Here is a 20,005-nt window from a genome sequence, read left to right as displayed (position 1 = left end):
AAGCATCTAGAATGGAAAGTGCTTGTGTGTTTCACAGTCTGAGCCAAGGAGATCAAAGAAAGCATCTAGAATGGAAAGTGCTTGTGTGTTTCACAGTCCTAAACCCTGCCATTAGAAAAAAAATGTTCTTTTAATTGTAATTATTTCTTAATTAGGGATTTTGTCATTTCATCTCCATGAATTGGGAAAGTTAGCACAAGTGCATCTAACATCTCAAAAAAGACCCCCACCCTGCTCACAGCATTTTATCAGTATACAAACTCTGGCCATATGGGCATCCCAGGAGACCCATGTACCCCTGCGCCTCACTTGGTGTTCACTGAGCAACTGGCCTGGAGTGGATGGACAGCTTGGGACACTTCAGAAATGAAGGAGCAGGTGTTTAAAGGCAGAAGATGAGGAATAAGATTAATCTCTACAAAACATACCAGGCAGTCATTTAATGTACAGAATCTGGGATGATGCTCATGCTGACTGAGGGTCCATGTATTAGCTAAGAGCTGCTGGCAGTGTGGAGGTAGTCTGGTGAGCTTACGGACCGCCAGAAGATGAGCGCTGGTCCAAAGACCCAAGTCACTCTTGTCATTATTTTTTTTCTTAACTCTCATGAACCCTGTTAGTGCCCACAGGGCAATAAACAGGACTATCTGTCTCTAACTTTGGAGGTAAGTAACCAATATCAATGAAGTTCTCATGAACTTGTTTTAGACCATTCTAGAACTTAGAAAATTGTTTTGTCTTACTAAATATGTACATTAGCATGACAAATACTTTGTTGTCACAAGTCAGATAAAACCATAGCCATGGGAACAATCAGTAATTTCCTGAGGAGGCTGTTTAAGATCACTCTGCTTGGGCAGAACCTCCATCTCTACATCTTTTCTTACTGCTTTGGTGGGGCTCACAGGAATCAGCGAGGTATTTCTGTAAGTGCTAGGTAAACCGAACAAGGCATTGGAGGGGTACAACATTTTTCAGATTGGTGTTTGAATAACGTTTAGAAAAATTATATTGAGATCCAAGCTATTCGTAAGGGTGCCCAGATGGTATTCTGTGATCGCTACAGAGAAGTCTCTTCTCCCAACAGAGAACATACTCCATCTGCCCACTGAGAGCTGTGCATGCCAGGCAAGGATGAAGGTGGATAGGCAGAGCAGTAGCTACTGTCAGGATTGGGCACAACGTTGGGCTTTTTTATGGGGTGTAAGTAAACTTTTGAACAGGAAAATCAATTAATTTCAGGTTGGTGCAAGCACAGACTAGACTAAGAAAATCAAAGCAAGTCAACACCATTTTGCCTCTGACCTGAAAAAGTAGAGAGAGGACTGCCTTTTAATAGCGTAGATGGATATTCACAACAGCAATCTGAGCTTTGAAGCTCATTTCTACTTACAGGCAGACAAGAAAGGCTTGTACGAAGGAACTGAGAGGCGAGTGTGATTGACTAATGTGGGAAAGAAGAAAAGGTGTGATGTGGGGGTTTTAATAGATTTTGCTACTAATTTTGCAGTGAGCTTACATTCAGGTTTTTCAGTCAAACAGTTATAAATTGATTTCATATGCAAGAAGGTAATTGTTGCCTATTTTTAGCTTAATGGTCTTTTTGGTTAGGGTGTGGGTAATAGCTGTGCCTTGGCTTTAAGCCTTTTTGATATCTTCATGAAAATTACACTTTTCCTATTTCTGTGCCTCAGTTCCCAGATCAGTAAAATCACAGCAGTCTGAAATGCAGTGTCAGTGTTTCCAAGCGCAGGAAGGGGTTGAATTCTTATCCCAGTTTCAGGCAAGAAATTAGAGAGCAAAGCTTTCAAAAGTAGCTTAGAGCCATACACCAGATTCTTTGGTTTTATTTCCTGAATTCTGAAAAAAAAAAAAAAAAAATTACTCTTATGTGTTGATAGAGAATAGCACTTAAGCCAGATGATCTCTTGAGCAAATGACGTTAAGCATAGGAAGAAACTCATATAGCAATATGGCTTTCAGGCTGGCCCTCTTGTTCACTCAGCTCAGAGCATGAGTAATGCAACAGTGCCGGGTGTCTACTTCCATACATCCAGACATTGACATCTTCTCAAATCACTTTTCAGGCTAGGAAGGCAAATATCCTTTTCCCATCACAATAACTTATCTCTTTGTCCATCTGCACATTATGTTAGTGACTGCAGGCAGGTAATGGTTTATGGCTCTCCACATTCTCACCACATTTCATGCACTAGAAATTGGGCAGCTATAAGGAAGAATGGAATTGCTGTCTACAGACATAAATGGCTTTTTTGTAAGACTGGAACTGGTCAGAAATGTCCATCTTCATCCTGTTGCCACCCACTAAAGATCTACTCCTGTTCTCCATATACTAAAACACAAACTACTTCAGAGATTCACAAACCTGCTCTTCCCTTGAAGTCTGCTTCTGGCATTGCCTTTCTTCGAGTGGCAGAATACCTGCCACTTTTTTATTTGATCACTTTTGCTTTTTGACATAAATCTTTCCCTAACATGCTTTACTTTGACAGTTCCTAATATAGCTGTGTCTAATGAGACAAATTTCAACAGCAGAAGTACTGATTGTTGGATTAACAGTTTCATATCCATTTTCCTGGAGCAAGAAATAGAAAAAGTCATCATCCATCATACACTACTACAGCAGGAGAATGCATGCCATACCTGGAAAACATTTAGTTTCTCCTTTGCAACCAACTTAATGGATGCAAGACCACAGCTTGAGAAAGAGAGAAAAAAATATAGTCATGGACACTACATATCCTGTTATTTCTCAAAGAGAGGCCCCAGGGAAGAAAAGGGCTTCATGTAAGAAACTGGACTAGAAGTGAGATAATTTATTGCCCTAATAAGATCAACATTTATATGTAAGGATAAGTAAATATTGACTTGGTAAACATAGCCTGATAAGCAGATCAATCTGTTTATCTCTTAGGAATATATAGGAACTAACAAGCTTAATAATGTTCAGTATTTCAGACTCAGAGACTAAAATGCTTTGGTGTATCCTGAAGGAGTAAAAGGCCATTGTGTATGACCCCCTTCCCTCCTCCCCCAATAAATAATTCAACAACACACGCACCCCCCCCAACCCAACAACTAAAAAGAAAGGCTGTCTATTGTTCCTGGAGGATGCAGGTTCCCCATACAACAAGAACTGTCATGGGTGTTCATTTCATGGTCTTATAAACATTTAACCATCAATCAATGTCATCCACAAAGCACTGTTCAGAGGATCAATTTATTTCCAGCTTCTCTCTGCTATTAAATAGAAAATGCAACAGACAAGGGGAGCTTTGATTTTGTATGAGTGGGCTTTTACAATCCAAATGTGCCTTTTGAAGCATGCATTTAAATCAGATAGATATTAGAGGACATTTGGAAGTACATTTAGGAGCACATTTCCATGTGCATACGGAAAGAGAAGGTGGAAACCTATAGTGCAGTCTTTACTCCCTAGTCTCATAGAAAAGTTCTCGTCATCTTAGAACATGTTCTCTCTAGCTCCTTGGGTGCAGGACTCCCCAGTGGGCAGAGTAAGGTAGGGTGGGAAAGAAGGACAGTGCATTTTTCTGAATTTGATTTTCTAGTATAAGTCCCTGGCTTTTGTGACCTCTGAAATTGCTTGAGGGATAGCGCGGAATAGCAGAGGTGCTATTCCTAAAGAAGCGTTGTCCTAAAGAAGCATTGGAGTCACTTTCAAAAGAGAATCCAGCTGGCTGACCTGACAGACACTCCATCCAAAGAACAGACAGCCGTTTTGTCAAGAGTGTGGAAATGCTTGTGACTAAGAGAATGGTACAGTTTGTTACTTCCTCTCTCTCCCTTGTCAATGGAAACTAGTGACCAAGTAATCTTGGTGACTTCAACTTTGGAGTGCTTAGCAGTGAGGGTGTAGGGTAATGCTACAGGTTGTTAGGCATCACTGAACAAAGGATAACAACCTATCAAAATTTGCTAGCAGGGTCACAATAGCTGAGCAACAGACCCACCAGGCTTTGCTGTTTGCCCCAAATGATATCCTACTACTTAAAAATCTTTCATAAAATAGCTGGGACTTATCATCTCCATTGGCAAACCCGTTTCATGGTGACCAGTTCCCTGGCTCTGGACCAGTCCTGCAGGCACTCCTATCCTCTGTGGAGGCGTTTAACAGGCATCTAAAAACTTCCAACATCTGTTCTAAACTTCTGTGCTAAACTGTGCTCAGTGGAAGACAAGGGCACCCCTAGAGGGCAGATCCATCTACAGGTGGACATGCTGGCTGGGGTACCTGAGGTGACTCTCGCTGTTGACTACTGGTACCTACAGAGAGGGCACATATGCGGAGGTGCTCGTCGATTGCCAGTGTTGGGTGAGGCGCTGGAAAAGTGATGTCCTGGAGACACATCTCACAGCCTTCCTGCACCTGCTGCGTGTGAGAAGATGGAGCAACTGGAGCCTGACACCTTGCTGCTGGAAACCTTTGCCCGGGCAGCGGGGGCGGGGGCGGGGGGGGATCCTGGCGTGTGGCCGCTCCTCCAACACCCGGCGAGTGGGGGAGGCTGACGAGAAGGCTGTGTGCGAGGGGAGGGGGAGAGAGGAGGAGGTGGCTTCCTCCTGACGCCATTTCCGAGGGGCCGAGATATATAAATGGGCCGGTTGCTGCAGTGCCCCATCTGGGATCTTCAGCCAGGGCACTGGCGTAGACGCGCACAGTGCTGGTCTCCCCCCGGCACCTCGCCTGGAGCCCCCACGCCAGGGACAGACTCACCCTCTGCCCCTTTCTCCCTCCCTCCACCCCGCCAGCACCATGAGCCGCCCGGGAGTGCTCGCCGTCCTGCTCCTGGCCGTGCCTGGTAAGTGGGGTCGGGCTGGGCGCCGTGTCCCCCCGCTGCCGGGACCCTCAGCCCGGCGGACCGCGCCACCCCGCCCAGCTCCGCTCCCGCCGCGGCCCCTTCAGCACCGCGGACAGCGGCCGCCGCAAGGTCACTGGCCGAGGGCCGCGCCGGGCCCGGCCTGCCCCGCGCTCCCGGGCCACCGGGCACTGCCAGCCTGGGGACGGGACCTTCCCTTCCCTTCCCTTCCCTTCCCTTCCCTTCCCTTCCCTTCCCTCTCCCTCTCCCTCTCCCGAGGGGGGGCACAATGCACACATCCAGCTGCTGCACCGCCCAGGGACCACTTCTACCAGAGACAGATGCCCCTCTTCTCCACTCCCATTTTTACCAGGACAGGATTTCTCTGCTTGTCTCCCAGAGGAGGTGAATAACAAGCTCTCTTTTTTTTTCCCTCCCCTCACCTTACAGCCATCTCCCTTCCTGTGACAAACGACATGAATAAAGGTGACACTAAGGTAAGGATGGGCCTGTATTGGAAGGGGCAAGTGAAGATGAAGGATGTAATGTTTAACCTCCACACCTAGCTGTTTGGTTTTTGGCTGCTTCTGCTGAATTACCCTGTAGGAAGTGCCAGGGATTTATTTGCATGAGATCCCTACAGCAGGATCCATCCCCACTCCCTTCCTACGAGGCTTTACCCTTTACGCATCCACTTCTGGGCACCTGGGCAGGAGGGAAGTTCCTCAGGATGTACCAGAGGGAGCAAACAAGCTTGTCTAGACAATGGTGAGGCTGGGGATGGAGGCTGGGTATAACCCTCCCTAGTCCTCCTACTTTCACCTTTTCAAAGCTCCCAACAGGAGGTGACTCAGGGTAGAGTGGGGGGAGATGTGATTCAGGAACAGGCATTGCTGGAACTGCATGTGTTTCGGGGGGTGTATACATCTGTGTTTTTATGTGTGTGGTGTGTTACTTAAACATGCATGTTCCAGAAAAATAGGCAACTGGCTACCCTCAGACTGCTAATCTGTCCCATCCTTAGCTACTGCTCAGCCTGTCTGGATGGCTATGAGCAGTGCAGGACTTGGCTGACCTCTCCAGCCTTATTCCATGCATAGATCTGTGTCATACCTCTCTGACATTCATAGCTGCAATTTGCAAGTGTGTGCACTCCCAACAAGCTTTTGGCACCTAAATGCTTGGGTAGGTGTGTTTGCCTGTGTTGATCTGTGACAGAACCCCACCCTTCCTGATATTTATCACTCCTATAGTCTTTCAGTTGAGCGATCTCTGAGCTGCCCAAATTAAGACTTCTACAGAAATTAATGTCCAGAAAGGAAACTCCAGCCCTTTTCCCCTTACATCTTGAACCTCTTTCTTTGTTTCCTGAAATCTTCTAGCCACATATAATGGTTTTTCCCCAGTCAGCAGTAGAGGAGTGTGCATTCACGTCAGTCTCAGCCACAGGCTTCGTTGCACAGTGTCTCTGCTCATTAGCTACAGGGCAAGTGCCATGAGAAATGCCTCGTCTCCTGTCAGATGTGCCTGGGCCTGGAGAGCTGTTGCTTTGTTAAGACTTTTAGCCTGCTTAGCCCTTCCTGGGGCTGAGCCATGAGCTGTGAGCCACTGGGAGCCTGCTTCAGGCCGTGTGCTGCTAACTGAGAAAGGGGACTCAGGGCAGGCACTTGCCCCTTCAACTGGCCTTGCCAGAGTGGGATGCTCATTGGGCATCTGGTGGGATGATCCATTAATTCCACAATTTTCCTTGTGCAATCTATTCCCCAATATGTTCTATGTGTAAAACATTGTGCTTTTGTGGAAGCTGGTGCAACTCCATGGAGATGCCTCCACCAAGGAAGGTTTATTTCCCAAGCCTGGCCCCTCCTTGGGTACTGACACAGGCTCTACCTGAGAGCAAAATCAGACCACACCTTTCTTTTGAATTTGCTGCAACTGAAAGGAGCCATTAGGGCTCTTCTGCCTTCACCATCCTCTGAGACACAGCATTTCAGTGAAGGAAGTCCTGGTCTCACTGGACGGATCAGGGCAGGGATATCATCACATGGGTACAGCAGTGAGCACTGCAGCCCTTCCTACACACCATGCTCTGTGCTACCAGCATTTGTGGGTGGCTCAGGGCTATGTAATGGGTAGTCAGCACCTGCAGGCCTTTCCTGGGCAGCTCATTAGGCTTTCCTTACACCAAGGGCTTTCCATGGGGAGCTGAACATGACCAAAGCATTTACAATGTCTCTGGTGTTTGCCCACTCTTGTGCTCAAAGGACACTATTTCTCAAAACCATACATTTCAGAAGGGCCTGAGCATAGCCAAGCTCAAACGTGGTGAAGTCTATCCTTGTAAGGACATGATCCTTTAGAGATTTCTGTGTAGGGACAGCATGAGCAGCTCTTAAGGATCTAGTTACATGTTCACAATTAGAGGCTAGCTATGGCAAAATTTCAGTCCAAGTTTCTGCACTGGATTAATTACATTCATTTGGAAAGAATCTCCTCCATGTCCTGATGCAGGCTGTTATTTCATGACCTTGTGAAACCTCACTCTGCAAGACCTTCTATTACAAAAAGTCAAGGAGACTGTTGTGGAATGACTGCATTCTTCATTTCATTATGTTACAAAGTTCCTCCACAGAGTTGGCCGTATTTCTGTGGTGACTGATGTGTTTGTGTTCAGACAAAGACCTTAACTCAGCTTAGAAGTCTTCAAAAAGTTTGTATAGAGTATTTCATTGGCCCAGATTCTTATTTCTCATGCTGAGAAAGTCATTACTTCTGAAGCTTCTTCAAATACTGCTGCAATAAGTGGCTCCAGGGGTTGGGAAACATGGGAGGAAAGTATAAGAATCTGGGGTGTGTTCTATTTAATGGTAGAGTGAAGTGACTCAAAGTCATCTAAAATCAATATTAATAGATTGCTTGTGGTATAGGAGAATGATACAAGGGAAATTTCCCCGCTTTCTTTTCGTTAGATCTTTCCTGTAACTTTTTAAATCCAGCAATCTCCTCAAAATGTGTAAGTAAGTGTTCAGCATTTTACAGCAGTGATCTGTAAAAGCAGAATTCTCTCCTTACACAGGGCGAAAATTTGCCCATTCCAGCTGGTCAACGAATATATCTGATTGCTTGAATGGGCAACATTGTAGATGACTGGGAGTTGCTGACTTGTGTTTAATTTCTACTGCAGCCACAGTGCTCTGCTCTACTGAGAATGGCACCTTGTAAGGGAGGTCAGGGCTCTTAGGACTGCCAGCAGGAATCATCAGAAGAAAGAGGTTCAGTGTGTGAATTTTTTTGTCCCCAAGGCTTACTTGTATTCTTTTTTTTCGATTTAGCCTCTGTTTTTCCACAGGCAGTTGTGAGCCCTGCATACTTTCTAGGCTGCTTTATAAATAATCATCCTTTTGAACTAGGCAGCCTAATTCCTGCACCACTAACTGGCACCAGACTGTAGTGAATGCTGTTTTCTCTCCTGTGTGACTGTTTGGGTCTACCATGACCACACAGCAGGGCTCCTGGTGGCATGTCTCAGTGTGGCAAGGATGCCTTCACCCATGCCAGAGGTGCCACCTTGTCTTTGCGCCCATGGCTTTCATTCTCCTATGACACATACAGCCCTGAGTGATCCCTATGGGATCAGCGGTGCTGCTAAGAGCTAAGCCTGCAGTCTCAGTACAGGGGACAAACTATATAAATAATGCTTCTCATTTTACACCGAAGAAAAGGACTGCTGGAAAGGGCAGGCCCAGAGTTCATACTGTCTGGGAAGCTGCCTCAGGCAGTTGCAAATGCTTCCAAGGAACGTGTCGGAACTTCCCTGCTTTCAAATGACCTGCCTCCACGTACAGCTCTTCCAGTCTATAATAGATGGCTTGAACACTTAAGCACAAGGTCAAACACTTCTCCAGAGTGTCTTGTCCTTCTCTAGGGCTTGAGAGCAGTATTTCTCATCTGTGTTTGAAAGTACAATTTGCCTCACCTCACCCTATATGCCTGGCTGCAGCCTAACTGTGGTGCCCTTCTCAGGGCTCGAATAGCTTGCAAGATTTCAAGGTCACCTACTGAAGAGCTATGACCACTTGTTGCTTTCTACAACCTCCCACTGAGCCCTTTTATGAGATGCAGGTTGAGATGATTTTGAGCTTTCTATGTATATATCCAGATCGCCTTCAATGTCCTGATGTGCCCAGCCTCTGGGATGGGCTGGAGTCATGAGATCCTCAGCTGAAGCGTGTGTCATGTTGAAGAAGCTCTTTCCATTGCCATGTGTCATTTGCTCACTTCTCAGTTTCAGCAGGTACCTTCTGTTCCTGTGTTAGGTAAAACAGGAACTGAACATTCAGTTCTGGCTCAGCCAGAAAAGCAAGAAGATCTGTGCCATCATCTGCTGCATTTTAGCCCTGGTAACAAATAGATTTAGGAGAAAAAGACAAAAAAGCAGTGCTTTAATTTGTATTTTTGTCTCTTTCTAGGTGATGAAGTGCATTGTAGAGGTCATCTCTGATACTTTATCGAAGCCAAATCCCCTGCCGATCAGCGAGGAATGCCTAGAAACACTCAGAGGAGGTAGAGGCTCAGATTTAATGCTGGGTATCAGCAAGAGCAGATCTGGCAAGCAGGGGCTGCTGCTGCCCTGACACATACTCTAGCGCCTGACAAGGGGTCCCCGACACACTCACCTTCCTCATGGTCACCCCACCGGGCTGCACCAGGCCCCAGAAGCAGGGGCAGAGCTGCTGCTCAGCCCAGGCCATGCATCATGCTGGCACCGTGGCCAGGGGAGTGCTGGGTGACATGACGCTGCCTGGTTTTCATGGGACCTTCCTGTCATCTTAACCACACAGTTAAGACATGCCGCAGCAAATCAGGCCAAGGGAGAGAAAAGAGTAAACAAAGAGGGAGGTGGCATTTGGAGTACTTTTTCATTTCCTGGGGGTGGGGGGAGGTTGTCTTTGACCACCTTCTGTACCAAGTCTCCCCTATTGCAGATGAACGAATCATTTCTATCCTTCGCCACCAAAATTTATTGAAGGAACTTCAGGAAATTGCTGCTCAAGGTACAGTGTCACTATAGTTATTTGGGAAGAGGGGTTTCATTTGTTGTAGCCCCTCGCACAGTTTTGTTGTCTGGGGTTTTTTTGTATTTTACATTAATTTGACATCATATAAATGTGCCCTGGGAAATACAGTTCCAGGACTTCCAGTAGATACTAGGTGAGTGAAGGCAGGAATTTTGCTATAATAACTCCGATATGCATCTGATGATTTAAATGACTGTCAGCGTAGCTTGGTGGTGGTGCAGAGTGCAGGCATTTGGGGGCAGGAGAACCCTAAAAGGAAATACTATAATTTAATTCAACAAATAACTACCAGCTGCCTCTTTGTGCAGCTGGAGTCTAGCAGTAAACCCAGGTGTGACAGAAGGGAAGCCTCACTGACCACTGAGTGGGACTTGCATCTAAAAGACCCCAGTGAAAATGTCCTTGAGCTAATGGGGATTTTCTGTTGGCTTTCTTAACTTGAATGCAAGTTTCTTTGGTTTGGAGAGGTGCAGGCTGCTCACTGTGGGTCAATGTGGGAGCAGCAGAAGCACAGAGCTGTGCAAAGGAGTGTGCAAAGAGAAAACGGTCTATTCTCAGGTGCCTAGGTCCCCAGGGCTGATGGACCCCTAGATCCCAGACAAGGCTACTTCAAAGCCAGTGCAGGTCCCTCTGCCTGGGTGATCTCCTGAGGCTGCATCAGGGCTCTCCCCAGGCTGCAGGGAGAGAAGCTCCTGGCCTTCCCTCTTCCTTCTCCCTGGGGTAACCCAGATGGCAGCCCTCCCTCGCCAGGGCGTCCCTGTGCCCTGCCTCTGTGTGGCACAGCTGCCAGGGATGGCTGGAAGACAGTGCCACAAGACTGCTTCCAGAGTAGGGAAGCCACAGAGGCAACAGGGAGAAGGGAGAGGAAAAATTCAGGAAGTCAGGATTGGGAGAGAGCCTCATGCAGCTCCCAAAGCCATAGTTTGGTCACTACCCATATGCCACTGGTGGAGGGGCCAGCAGGGCAGTGACCTCAGACAGGCTCCGTGGATGCTCTGGTGATCCAGAAGAAAGAAACCTGGGCCTCTTCAGTGCACTGGGATGCTGCTGCCCAGGCACACCAGGGTTGTGAGGGGGAGTGCTCAGCTATCAGACAGGCTGTGCCATACAGCATGGAGTCCACATGAAGGGACTTGTTTCACAGAGCTGCGTCTTGCTCCACTCTTTCCTTGGCTTGAGCCCATCACACCATTTTGTCCCAGGGTAACATGAACTCTAATCTACAGATCACAGTGACTGGGGGTGGGAGAGTCATGTAGGCCAAGGGAAAAGCAAAGGTGTCTATCTTGGTCTCCTCTGTGCTGCCTACAGCTGGTCCTGCTTAGGCTGGAAAGCCCACACCATCCAGCTCTGCCCAGTGTAGGGCTAGAGAGGACTGGGCTGGCAGTGTTGGCTCTTGCTTTTGCATTAAGGTGTAGAAGCAGGGCGTGAGCTGGGTTAGACAGGGCTTGCTTGGCTTGCAGATCCCATTGGGATAGGGCTGCCTGGGGAGCACTGGTTGCCAGGACAGCTGCGCTCTGACCTCCAGCTCATGCTGCCTTCAGATACCTTTTCTGGGGTGTTGCTTTTGTCAAGCTGGCTCCATAATCCCAGAGGCTAAGGTGTGCGGCCTTGGAGCCCCAGACTATCCCCAGAGCAGGAATGAATGCTGCTTCTTCCTCCCAGTGCCCTGGGGAGAGTTGGCCCCCACAACCAGGCTAGAGGGCACAGGGGCTCTCAGTGCTCACCTCAACAGAGCTACGTGGGCAGCATCTGGCAGGAGGCGATTTTTATCCTTCAGTACTCCAATGCTTAAGTCTTTTGTTGGCCTCAGTGTGCTGCAGTTCAGCATCTCTTATTGCCTAGCTCACCATCAATATTAGTTTTCCTAGCAACCCTGCTTCTCTGTTTGTTTAGAGACCTTTTTCTTTCCTGCAGATGGTGATGTTTTTGATGGTGGCTTTGTTACTGCACTTGATTCATCCTCCAGTCTCACTTCTCTTTGCAGCTCCCCTTTGGCAGATTTGTCCATTGTAGAAAATATACATATAATTATAAAGGGCAGAGTACTATTATCCCACCTCTACTTTCTGAAACACAGGAGAGGCTGTTGCCTTTCCCTACTTTTTGTTACTTCGTGCAGGTGCCAATGAGAGAACTCAGCAGCAGAAGAAAAACAGTGGCTTTGAAGATGAACTTTCCGAAGTCCTTGAAAGTCAAAATGACAAGAACAAGCAGAGAGGTCAGTGTCAGCCTTCCCCCCCAGGAAATCCAGGTCAGGCTGTAAACAAGGATGTTCTTTCTAACAGCCTTGATATGTCCATCTGCTTCTCATTTAGGCATCTTCTTTGATGCTGCCGCTGACACACACAAGCAACCCGGTGTTTGCTTTGTTCTTTACCAGTTTAAACAACATGTAATTTCTGAGCTATAGTAACTGGTGATGGTCAAGTTGTTACCAAACTGATACTGATCTTTTCCACCCTGCTGCCAACACTGTCACTCACTCCTAATGCTTCAAATGAGTCACAGCTAGGGAAATCCTGTGCTGAAAGACTCAGTGACATAGGCAAGAGCGATCTGGGTCTGCTCCTGCTGCCCTTGTGTCCAGGCATCCAATATGATAGTAGCTTATGGGTCTCTGAAGGGAAAATTGAACGTGGGATACATGTAGTACACACACTCACACAAAAGACCACATTCAGCTCGCATTTCCCCTTGTCGCTATATTTCCATGGCCTGGCAAGAGACAGGCAGTGTAGTGGAAAGGAGGGTTCGGCACCTTCCTTTTTCCACATCAGGAAGACACGATGCCAATGTGGGGTGATATGATTTCTTGTCCAGCCACAGCACCCCCACAGAGGGTCTCAAGCGGGATCTGGGGTGTGTGGCTGAGCCATGGCGGGACAGTGATACCACAATGTCAGCCCAAAGGTGCCCAAAGCGATGAGGAGCAATACCCCTGGGGGCTGCTGCTGCAGCCAGCATGGCCAAAAGCCAACGGAGAGGACGGGTGGCACTGGGTCTCTCTCCTGCCAGGGCAGACCTGAGCCTCGTGCTCCAGCAGTGTGGAGACTGCATGAGGATGAAGCGTAGCATGTTGGGCTGCCCAGGCCCGCAGGCAGCCCAGTGACACGAGTGCGGTGTCACCGGTGGTCACCAGCCCTGCGTGACTGGCTCTCTGCATGCCCTCACCCTAGCACGCTCCTCAGCCCTGCCTGGGGCTGAGCTTGCCTTTCCATACCCATCTGGCTTTTCCCACTGCTCTTTAGCCCCCCACCTTTTCTTTTGCAAAGTGATTTCTATGGCTAAGTATGTCAAAAGAGGCCAGTCTCTGACATGAGCAAGAGCAAATACCCAGCTCACATTAAGCTCCTGCTGAGTAGCTGCTTTGCAGAAGCAGAGCTGGCCCTCGCTCCCTCTGGCTCGCCCGCAAACAGTGGTGGCTGCCTCTTCAACCTGGTGCGAGAAATAAGGATGCAGTGTTAGCGCAGCACTCAGAGCAGGGAGAGCTGTACAAGTGCTGTATTATACTCCTAAATCATTTCATTTTACATGCAATCTGGTTTCATGCGGGCAAGTTTGTTGCTGGCATCTCAAGAGGTGGTGATGAGGACAGTGCTGCAGCAAAGCACTTCGGCATATGTTTAACTTCAGCCTTGCGAGTCTCTCCAGGAGAGCAGGCACCAGTGAGAGCACCGGCTTGCTTGAACGCAAGCATATGTTGAAGTGACTTGTGAAAGGTTCCATGGGCTGGTTAAGCAGATTGCTGAGCAGGGCTGAAGCTCCCTAAGAAATGCACGGGCTTCGCTGGTTGTGAAATGAGCTCTCAGGAGAGGTGTTGCTTCTTGCTTCTCCCTCTGCAGATGCAGCAGGGGAGCGCCCTGAAGAGGAGCAGCCCACAGGGTCCCTGGCTGAGCTGGCAGCACAGAAAACCCAGCAAAATGAAGATTCAAGAGAGGAAGGAAAAAACCGCCTGGAGGAGAAGGAGTCCAGGCCACGGGACGCTGACCCTGGCAAGAAGGAGGATCGAGAGGAAGCAGAGAGCAACGAGATTGGGGACACAGAGCAAGCCCAGCGAGACGAAGTTTTGGACAACCGCATCAGCAAAGTCTTCAGCAAAGATGAGCAGCAGCAGCGAGGGGATGAAGAGGAGCAGCCCAGAGGCCCCAGGGACAGCCTGGAGCTCGAGGATGAGGGAGAACGGCCATTCAGGCAGGGCCAGGAGCAGAGCAAGCAGGTGGCAGGGGAGCGTGTGGAGCGGGAGGATGACGGAGGAGACGATGCTGCAGAGGAGGACCCTACCGAAGCAGAGAGGTCACTTGATCTGGCTGAGGAGGACGAGGAGGCTGAGGAGATGGAGGGAGACGGCAGTACGTATCTCAGACAGCTGCACTGATACCTCCCCAGGGTGAGCTGAGAGCACTGAGACAGACGGATAAGAGGCTTTAAAGCCTAAAAGTTCAGACAGGTGCTTACTGGGTTTACAGAAATACCCCCACAGACAGCCACCCAGACCCCCCCGCAAGCACCCGACCATGGGGGCCCACACACAGTGGGTAACAGGCCCGGCAGGTGCCTGCTGCTCAGTTTTCATAGCACCTGGGTACAACTAATTTCTTTTTCTTGAACTTCCTATGTGGTTTTTGACTGCTGCCTCCAAGCCCTGTTACTGACACGGTGATGTGAGAGTGGGTATTTCCAGAATCCTGGGAAAATGGGCCTAAGTCATGAAACCCACCTTGCATCGCCCCTGAAGGCTTGGTTCAAAGGTGGAGCGTAACTAGGTTAACACTTGTGCTCGCTGTTGTGTTTAATGCTCTTTCAGATAATGACAACGCTCTGGGATTTGGCAAAGACGGGCGGAGCTCTGAGGAGGATGAGGAGGACGAGCAGCCCCGGGCAGTGAGAGGAGGAAGGCATCACCTGGAGGATGAGGGGATGCAGGAGGAGGAAGACACCTTCCAGCCCAGGGATGCCAAAAGCGAGGAGATGGAGGAGGAGTCCTCCAGAGAGTGGGAAGACTCCAAGAGGTGGAACAAAATGGATGAGCTGGCCAAGCAGCTGACATCAAAGAAGCGCATGGAGGAAAATGATAGTGGGGAAGACCCAGACAGGTCCATGAAAATGGCATTTAGGTCCCGCAAGTATGACTTCAGTAGTCCAGAGGAAGATGTGAGGAGGTCATGGAAGCATCACTCGAAGGAGGACAGCAGTGAAGGAGGCTTCCCGCTTGCTCCCATGCCTGAAGAAAAGAAGGATGAAGAAGGCAGTGCTAACAGGAGAACGGAGGTTGGTATACATAGGCTTAAGAATAAATCCCACCCTGTTATTACTTGGGAATCCAAACTATGCTTGGAGATGTGGATGGTACCTTGGCATTATGCAGCCAGCATTAGTTCTCTGTGACATTAAGGAGATGCTTGGTGACCTTTTAGTCATTCAGCCCTAGGATTATTGAGATTTGCACCTGGCTGTGCCTTTGGTTTTTATCCTTGTTTTAGTGACTAGTGCAAAAACATGCCCTGCCCCAGAGAGTCTTGAAAATGTGACAGGACCTTTGCACTGGCCTGTGCTGGACATGGCAACCAGAGCTATATCTGGAGCCTGGGGGTGGGTCTTGTGTCCCAAAGCCCCTCCAAGTCAAAAGGAATGCTTTCCTTGGCTCAGGGAGAAGTGAGTATTGTCAGACCTCCTACAGAGGTAAACCAGAGGCACAGCCATGGTGAGATAGCTGGGTCATTGGAGTGGAAATGGTTGACAGATATGGGTATACATCCAAGCCAGGCTTCCAAAGTCAGAGACCTCCTTCCCCGGTACCTTGCATGATCATACAATCATAGAATCATTTAGGTTGGAAAAGACCTTCAAGATCATCAAGTCCAACCACCAACTGTGCCCACTAAACCGTGTCCTGAAGGGCCTTGTCTACACGCTTTTTGAACACCTCCATGGATGGTGACTCAACCACTTCCCTGGGCAGCCTGTTCGAATGCCTGACAACCCTTTCAGTAAAGACATTTTTCCTAATATCCAACCTAAACCTCCCCTGCCACAACTTGAGGCCATTTCCTCATCCTATCACTAGTTACTTGACAGAAGAGATCAGCACCTACCTCACTAAAACCTGCTTTCAGGTAGTTGTAGAGAGCGATAAGGTCTCCCCTCAGCCTCCTTTTCTCCAGACTAAACAGCCCCAGCTCCCTCAGCCGCTCCTCATCAGACTTGTGCTCCAGGCCCCTCACCAGCTTGGTTGCCCTTCTCTGGACACGCTCCAGCACCTCAATGTCTTTCCTGTAGTGAGGGGCCCAAAACTGAACACAGTACTCGAGGTGCGGCCTCACCAGTGCCGAGTACAGGGGGACGATCACTTCCCTGCTCCTGCTGGCCACACTATTTCTGATACAGGCCAGGATGCCGTTGGCCTTCTTGGCCACCTGGGCACACTGCTGGGTCATATTCAGCTGGCTGTCGACCAGCACCCCCAGGTCTTTTTCTGCCAGGCAGCTTTGCGTATGGATGCTATGTGGTAGCTCAGCACCTCCCTGGCAGCCAGGAGTGGCAGTTTAACCTTTGTGCTGAGGCCCAGCTGCAGACATGGATGTTTATTTGGGATAGTACAGGGAGCTGGACATTGGGGCTGGGCACGGGCTCTGCCAGTGTTTGCTCTGGGACAAGCCATGATCAGGTGCCTGGGAACAGACTGGGACAGCAGCTGAGTAAAGCCAGTTTGCTGCAGCTCTCTTGCCTCCAAAACACCCCTCGTGCCTTAGCTATGCACCAAAACATTGCCCAAAGGTTTCTTGTCAGCGTCCCCCACTGAGAGGGCATCCATCTCCAGTCGTGTTGGTTCAAAGCAAAGCCAAACATCTCAGCTCCGAGGAGGAAAGCAGCAGGTGCCTGCCAAGGAGGTAGGCACCTGCCCCATCCACCTCCTCACCTGCTTACGTCCCAGGTCTCTCCTCCAAGAAGGCTGCTCTGCACCCACCCCTGCCAGCGGCTCTGGGGTGCACCTTGTCTGCAAGGTGGTGGGCTCAGCCTCCAAACACGGACTGGGAAGGAAGTTGTTGAGGCTGCAAAACAGCTATGTTTACAGTTGCAACAAGACTTTTTGGGTTTTTTTTTAAACTAGATCAGGGCCTCTGGGAGTCAGTGAGGAGCCGCCACACCAGGCACCCAGCAGTGAGGGAAAGGAAGACACAGGCTCCAGCTCTGCCAGAGCAGCTGCCATCCTGTCCCCTCTCCTCACTTTCAGGCTGCGTGACCTGGCCAGAGAGGCACAGCCAGAGGCTGAGAGTGCTGTCCCCTGCGCTCGCGGGGGCTCAGCCTACGGGGTCAGGCAGGAGCAAGCCAGGGCGCATGGGCACAGCGCGAGGCAGTGGTTTGGGTTCGACCTCTCCTCTCTTTGGATGCTGTGGAGGATCTGAGCACAGTGCTATTTTCTCACTTCCTGGGGGCTCCGGTTGCAGCCAAAGCTCTCCTCCAGCAAGGTGCACCCCAGCCAGCTGCTCCCTGACCCACTGCAAACAAAACACACTGGAACAGCTGCTTGGGCTCAGTCTGGCTCCCCTGGGTGCTGGCGGGCACCCCGAGCCGCCAGCACACTACTGTAGCTGGAGCCTTCCCAGAGGCTGAGCCAAGAGCCCTGCGGAGGGGCAGCATGAGTTTTTCCGTGTTCAGCAAAATAGCTCAGGGATGAGAAAAATGCCCTTTTTTTACATACTGTCTTTTTTTCACACCAACCACATACAGTGCAGACCAGTGGCTCAGCATCTGCCCATGCTTGACAGCTGCTGCCGGCAGTGGCAAGGCTCTGCTCTCTCCGCACAGGAGAGGGGCCATCACCTCAGCTCTGCCGACAGAAGGCGGCACTTTTAGCACAAACAGCCCCAAGTTTGCTCCCCAGAGTCTGCTGCTGGGCTGGCGAGTGCGTGATCTGTGGCGAGCCCCAGCTGATGGCAGCTGTGAGGGACAGGCAGGGCTGGGGCTGAGCAGCGAGACAGGGCCAGTTGCGTATGACCAGAGTCCAGGCAAAGCCACGCAGTTACAAATTTGAGTACCTGCGCTAAATAAAATAGCTTCAGGTGACAGCATAGATATACAAGAGCCACTATAGAAAAGCCACCAAGCGATGCGCAGTTTGAGCCTTTAAACTGATGGCTTCCTCAGTCACTATTTTCCCCAGCAGAAAAGCCTCTTCTGGTACTGGAGGTGCATGCGGACACCCAGCACAGCGTGGGGAGAGGGGACACTGCCGTCCCCTCCACGAGCAGGGCACATGCTGCACTAGCTGCAGATGGCAGGCACCTGTGCCCATCCCGGTTTGACACCACTGCCTCAACGCAGGCGCCCAGTGCTGTTCAGCAGCGCCTGCCCCAGCCCCGGCTTGCCGGCCGCTATGTCCCTCCAGCCCCATGCTCTGGAGGGAGAGACCTGTTGGGGGCTGCCCTGCCGGGCAGCAGGGATGGTGGCTGCATGTCTTGTCCCCATCACCAGCTGCAGCGATTTAACATTAGGACAGGACTAATTAGTGTTGTGCACAGACATCTGTCCCGAGGGGCAAATGCAGGAGCGGGCTGAGGGGATGGGGCAAGACACGGCTGTGCTCATGCCACCACTGGCAGCTAGCCCTGGGCAAGGCTTTCCGTAGCTCTGGGGGGCGATGGCTGCCCGCCTGCGGCTGCTGACACATGTCCTGGGCTTTCGTTGCAGGACCAGGAGCTGGAGAGCCTGGCTGCCATCGAGGCCGAGCTGGAGCGCGTCGCCCACAAGCTGCACGAGCTGAGGCGAGGCTGAGGGCCCCAGCCTTCCCCGCACAGGTGAAAGCCACCACCGCCGCCCTCCTCTCCCCCCGCCCCACGTTTTCATTTCCTGATTTAAAAGCAATTAAGCTGGAGCAGAAGCATCGTGCCTAGGAAACCGACCTTGCTAGCATCCAGGCCTGCCTGCCTCGCCATAGTGTTGTGCCCATCGCCGCTTCTTCACCTCACGCTCCCCTGTCCACACAGATGCCCGCCCGCCTGGCTGGGTGCCTGTGGGCGCGAAGCGCAACCTACGTGTGTATTTTCTGTCTGGGTGGGGGTTTTTTCCCTCTTTTTTTTAAAAGACAAGACAGCTTTCTAGAAAGTTCTCCTTCCACCGGTAGTTTCACTGGGTAAAAAACTGCAATAACTTGTTATCTTTTGATTAAAAGCTGAGAACTCTGACTGTAATATATTCTATATAAAAAATTTATCTAAGGAAAAATAAAACTGCAGTGGGTTGCTTCCTTTGTTTTGGCAGCTTCAGTCTTGGTTGTCAGCACGCTGCAGGGCTTGTTTGGTACTGGCAGAGAGGAGGGGGAATGGAGGGCTCCCCTCACCACAGACACCTTGCGATGGCGTTTCCCTCCTCACCCAGGCTCCAGCGCTGCTGCCCAGCATCGAGGACACCTCCCTGAGGTCCCGAGCACCGCTGGGCTCTCCCTGCCCGCCCGGGGCCAGGCGGTGCCGTACAGCCCAGCCCCGACGCTGGGTGTCCTGCGTGCTTCAGTGAGACGTGGGTCACATCCGTAGTTCATCGATGAACACAGGGTTGACCAGAGAGGAAACAGTTTAGAAGTTTAAACACTGGGGCAATACTTAACGAAGTCAAGGTTTTTGGACAACGCACAAGTGGGTTAAAAAAAAAAAAGTAACAAATAGGCTGGTCACGAGGAAAACTCTACTGGTCTCTGTTCCCCCAGAAGTGAAGGCTGGTCCCGAGGGGACGCTCCTCTGCGCGTTGGCTCACAGGAGCCGTGGTGGCCTGCTGGCTCAGCACTAACGGGCAGAACCTTCCCCATCCTTTGGGCTTCAGGCCAATCTCCAGCTGGAGGACCGGGTGGTGTCCGGGCTCGGGAAGCTTGCCCCAAGTGTCTCTGAACACCGATCGTAAGATTTTAGACTTTCTGTGTGTATCAGCAGGAGAGGAAAAGAGCATCCCACTGCCAGGGCTGTATCCCACCCCCCAGTTCGAAGCTCAGTTGTCTCCCATCACCTGCAGCCCACAGAACAGCCGAGATGCTCAGGGAATGGCTGCCAGGCTTTGAACTCGACATAGTCCTTTATTCTGCCAAAAAGATAGCGCTGCTGG

At 50.2% G+C, this 20,005-nt stretch overlaps 1 protein-coding gene across 2 annotated transcripts; it reads left to right on the top strand.

Annotated features, from left to right (window-relative positions):
- Positions 1–4,632: 4,632 nt before the first annotated feature.
- On the top strand, positions 4,633–19,143 carry CHGA (chromogranin A). 2 transcript variants are annotated; one of them, XM_030000555.2, is made up of 8 exons: positions 4,634–4,838; positions 5,286–5,332; positions 9,305–9,398; positions 9,821–9,889; positions 12,036–12,134; positions 13,759–14,265; positions 14,721–15,184; positions 18,605–19,143. In XM_030000555.2, the coding sequence occupies exons 1-8, from the start codon at positions 4,793–4,795 to the stop codon at positions 18,686–18,688; spliced, it is 1,410 nt and encodes a 469-aa protein (XP_029856415.1). In that variant the 5' UTR covers positions 4,634–4,792; the 3' UTR covers positions 18,689–19,143. The 2 variants fall into 2 exon arrangements, with proteins under 2 accessions (XP_029856425.1, XP_029856415.1); XM_030000565.2 differs by lacking the exon at positions 12,036–12,134 and having other exon boundaries at positions 4,633–4,838.
- Positions 19,144–20,005: the final 862 nt, after the last annotated feature.

The sequence above is a fragment of the Aquila chrysaetos genome, chromosome 2 (genome assembly GCF_900496995.4).
Source record: "Aquila chrysaetos chrysaetos chromosome 2, bAquChr1.4, whole genome shotgun sequence".
Taxonomy (NCBI): domain Eukaryota; kingdom Metazoa; phylum Chordata; class Aves; order Accipitriformes; family Accipitridae; genus Aquila; species Aquila chrysaetos.
This window is presented reverse-complemented; position numbering and strand designations above follow the sequence as displayed.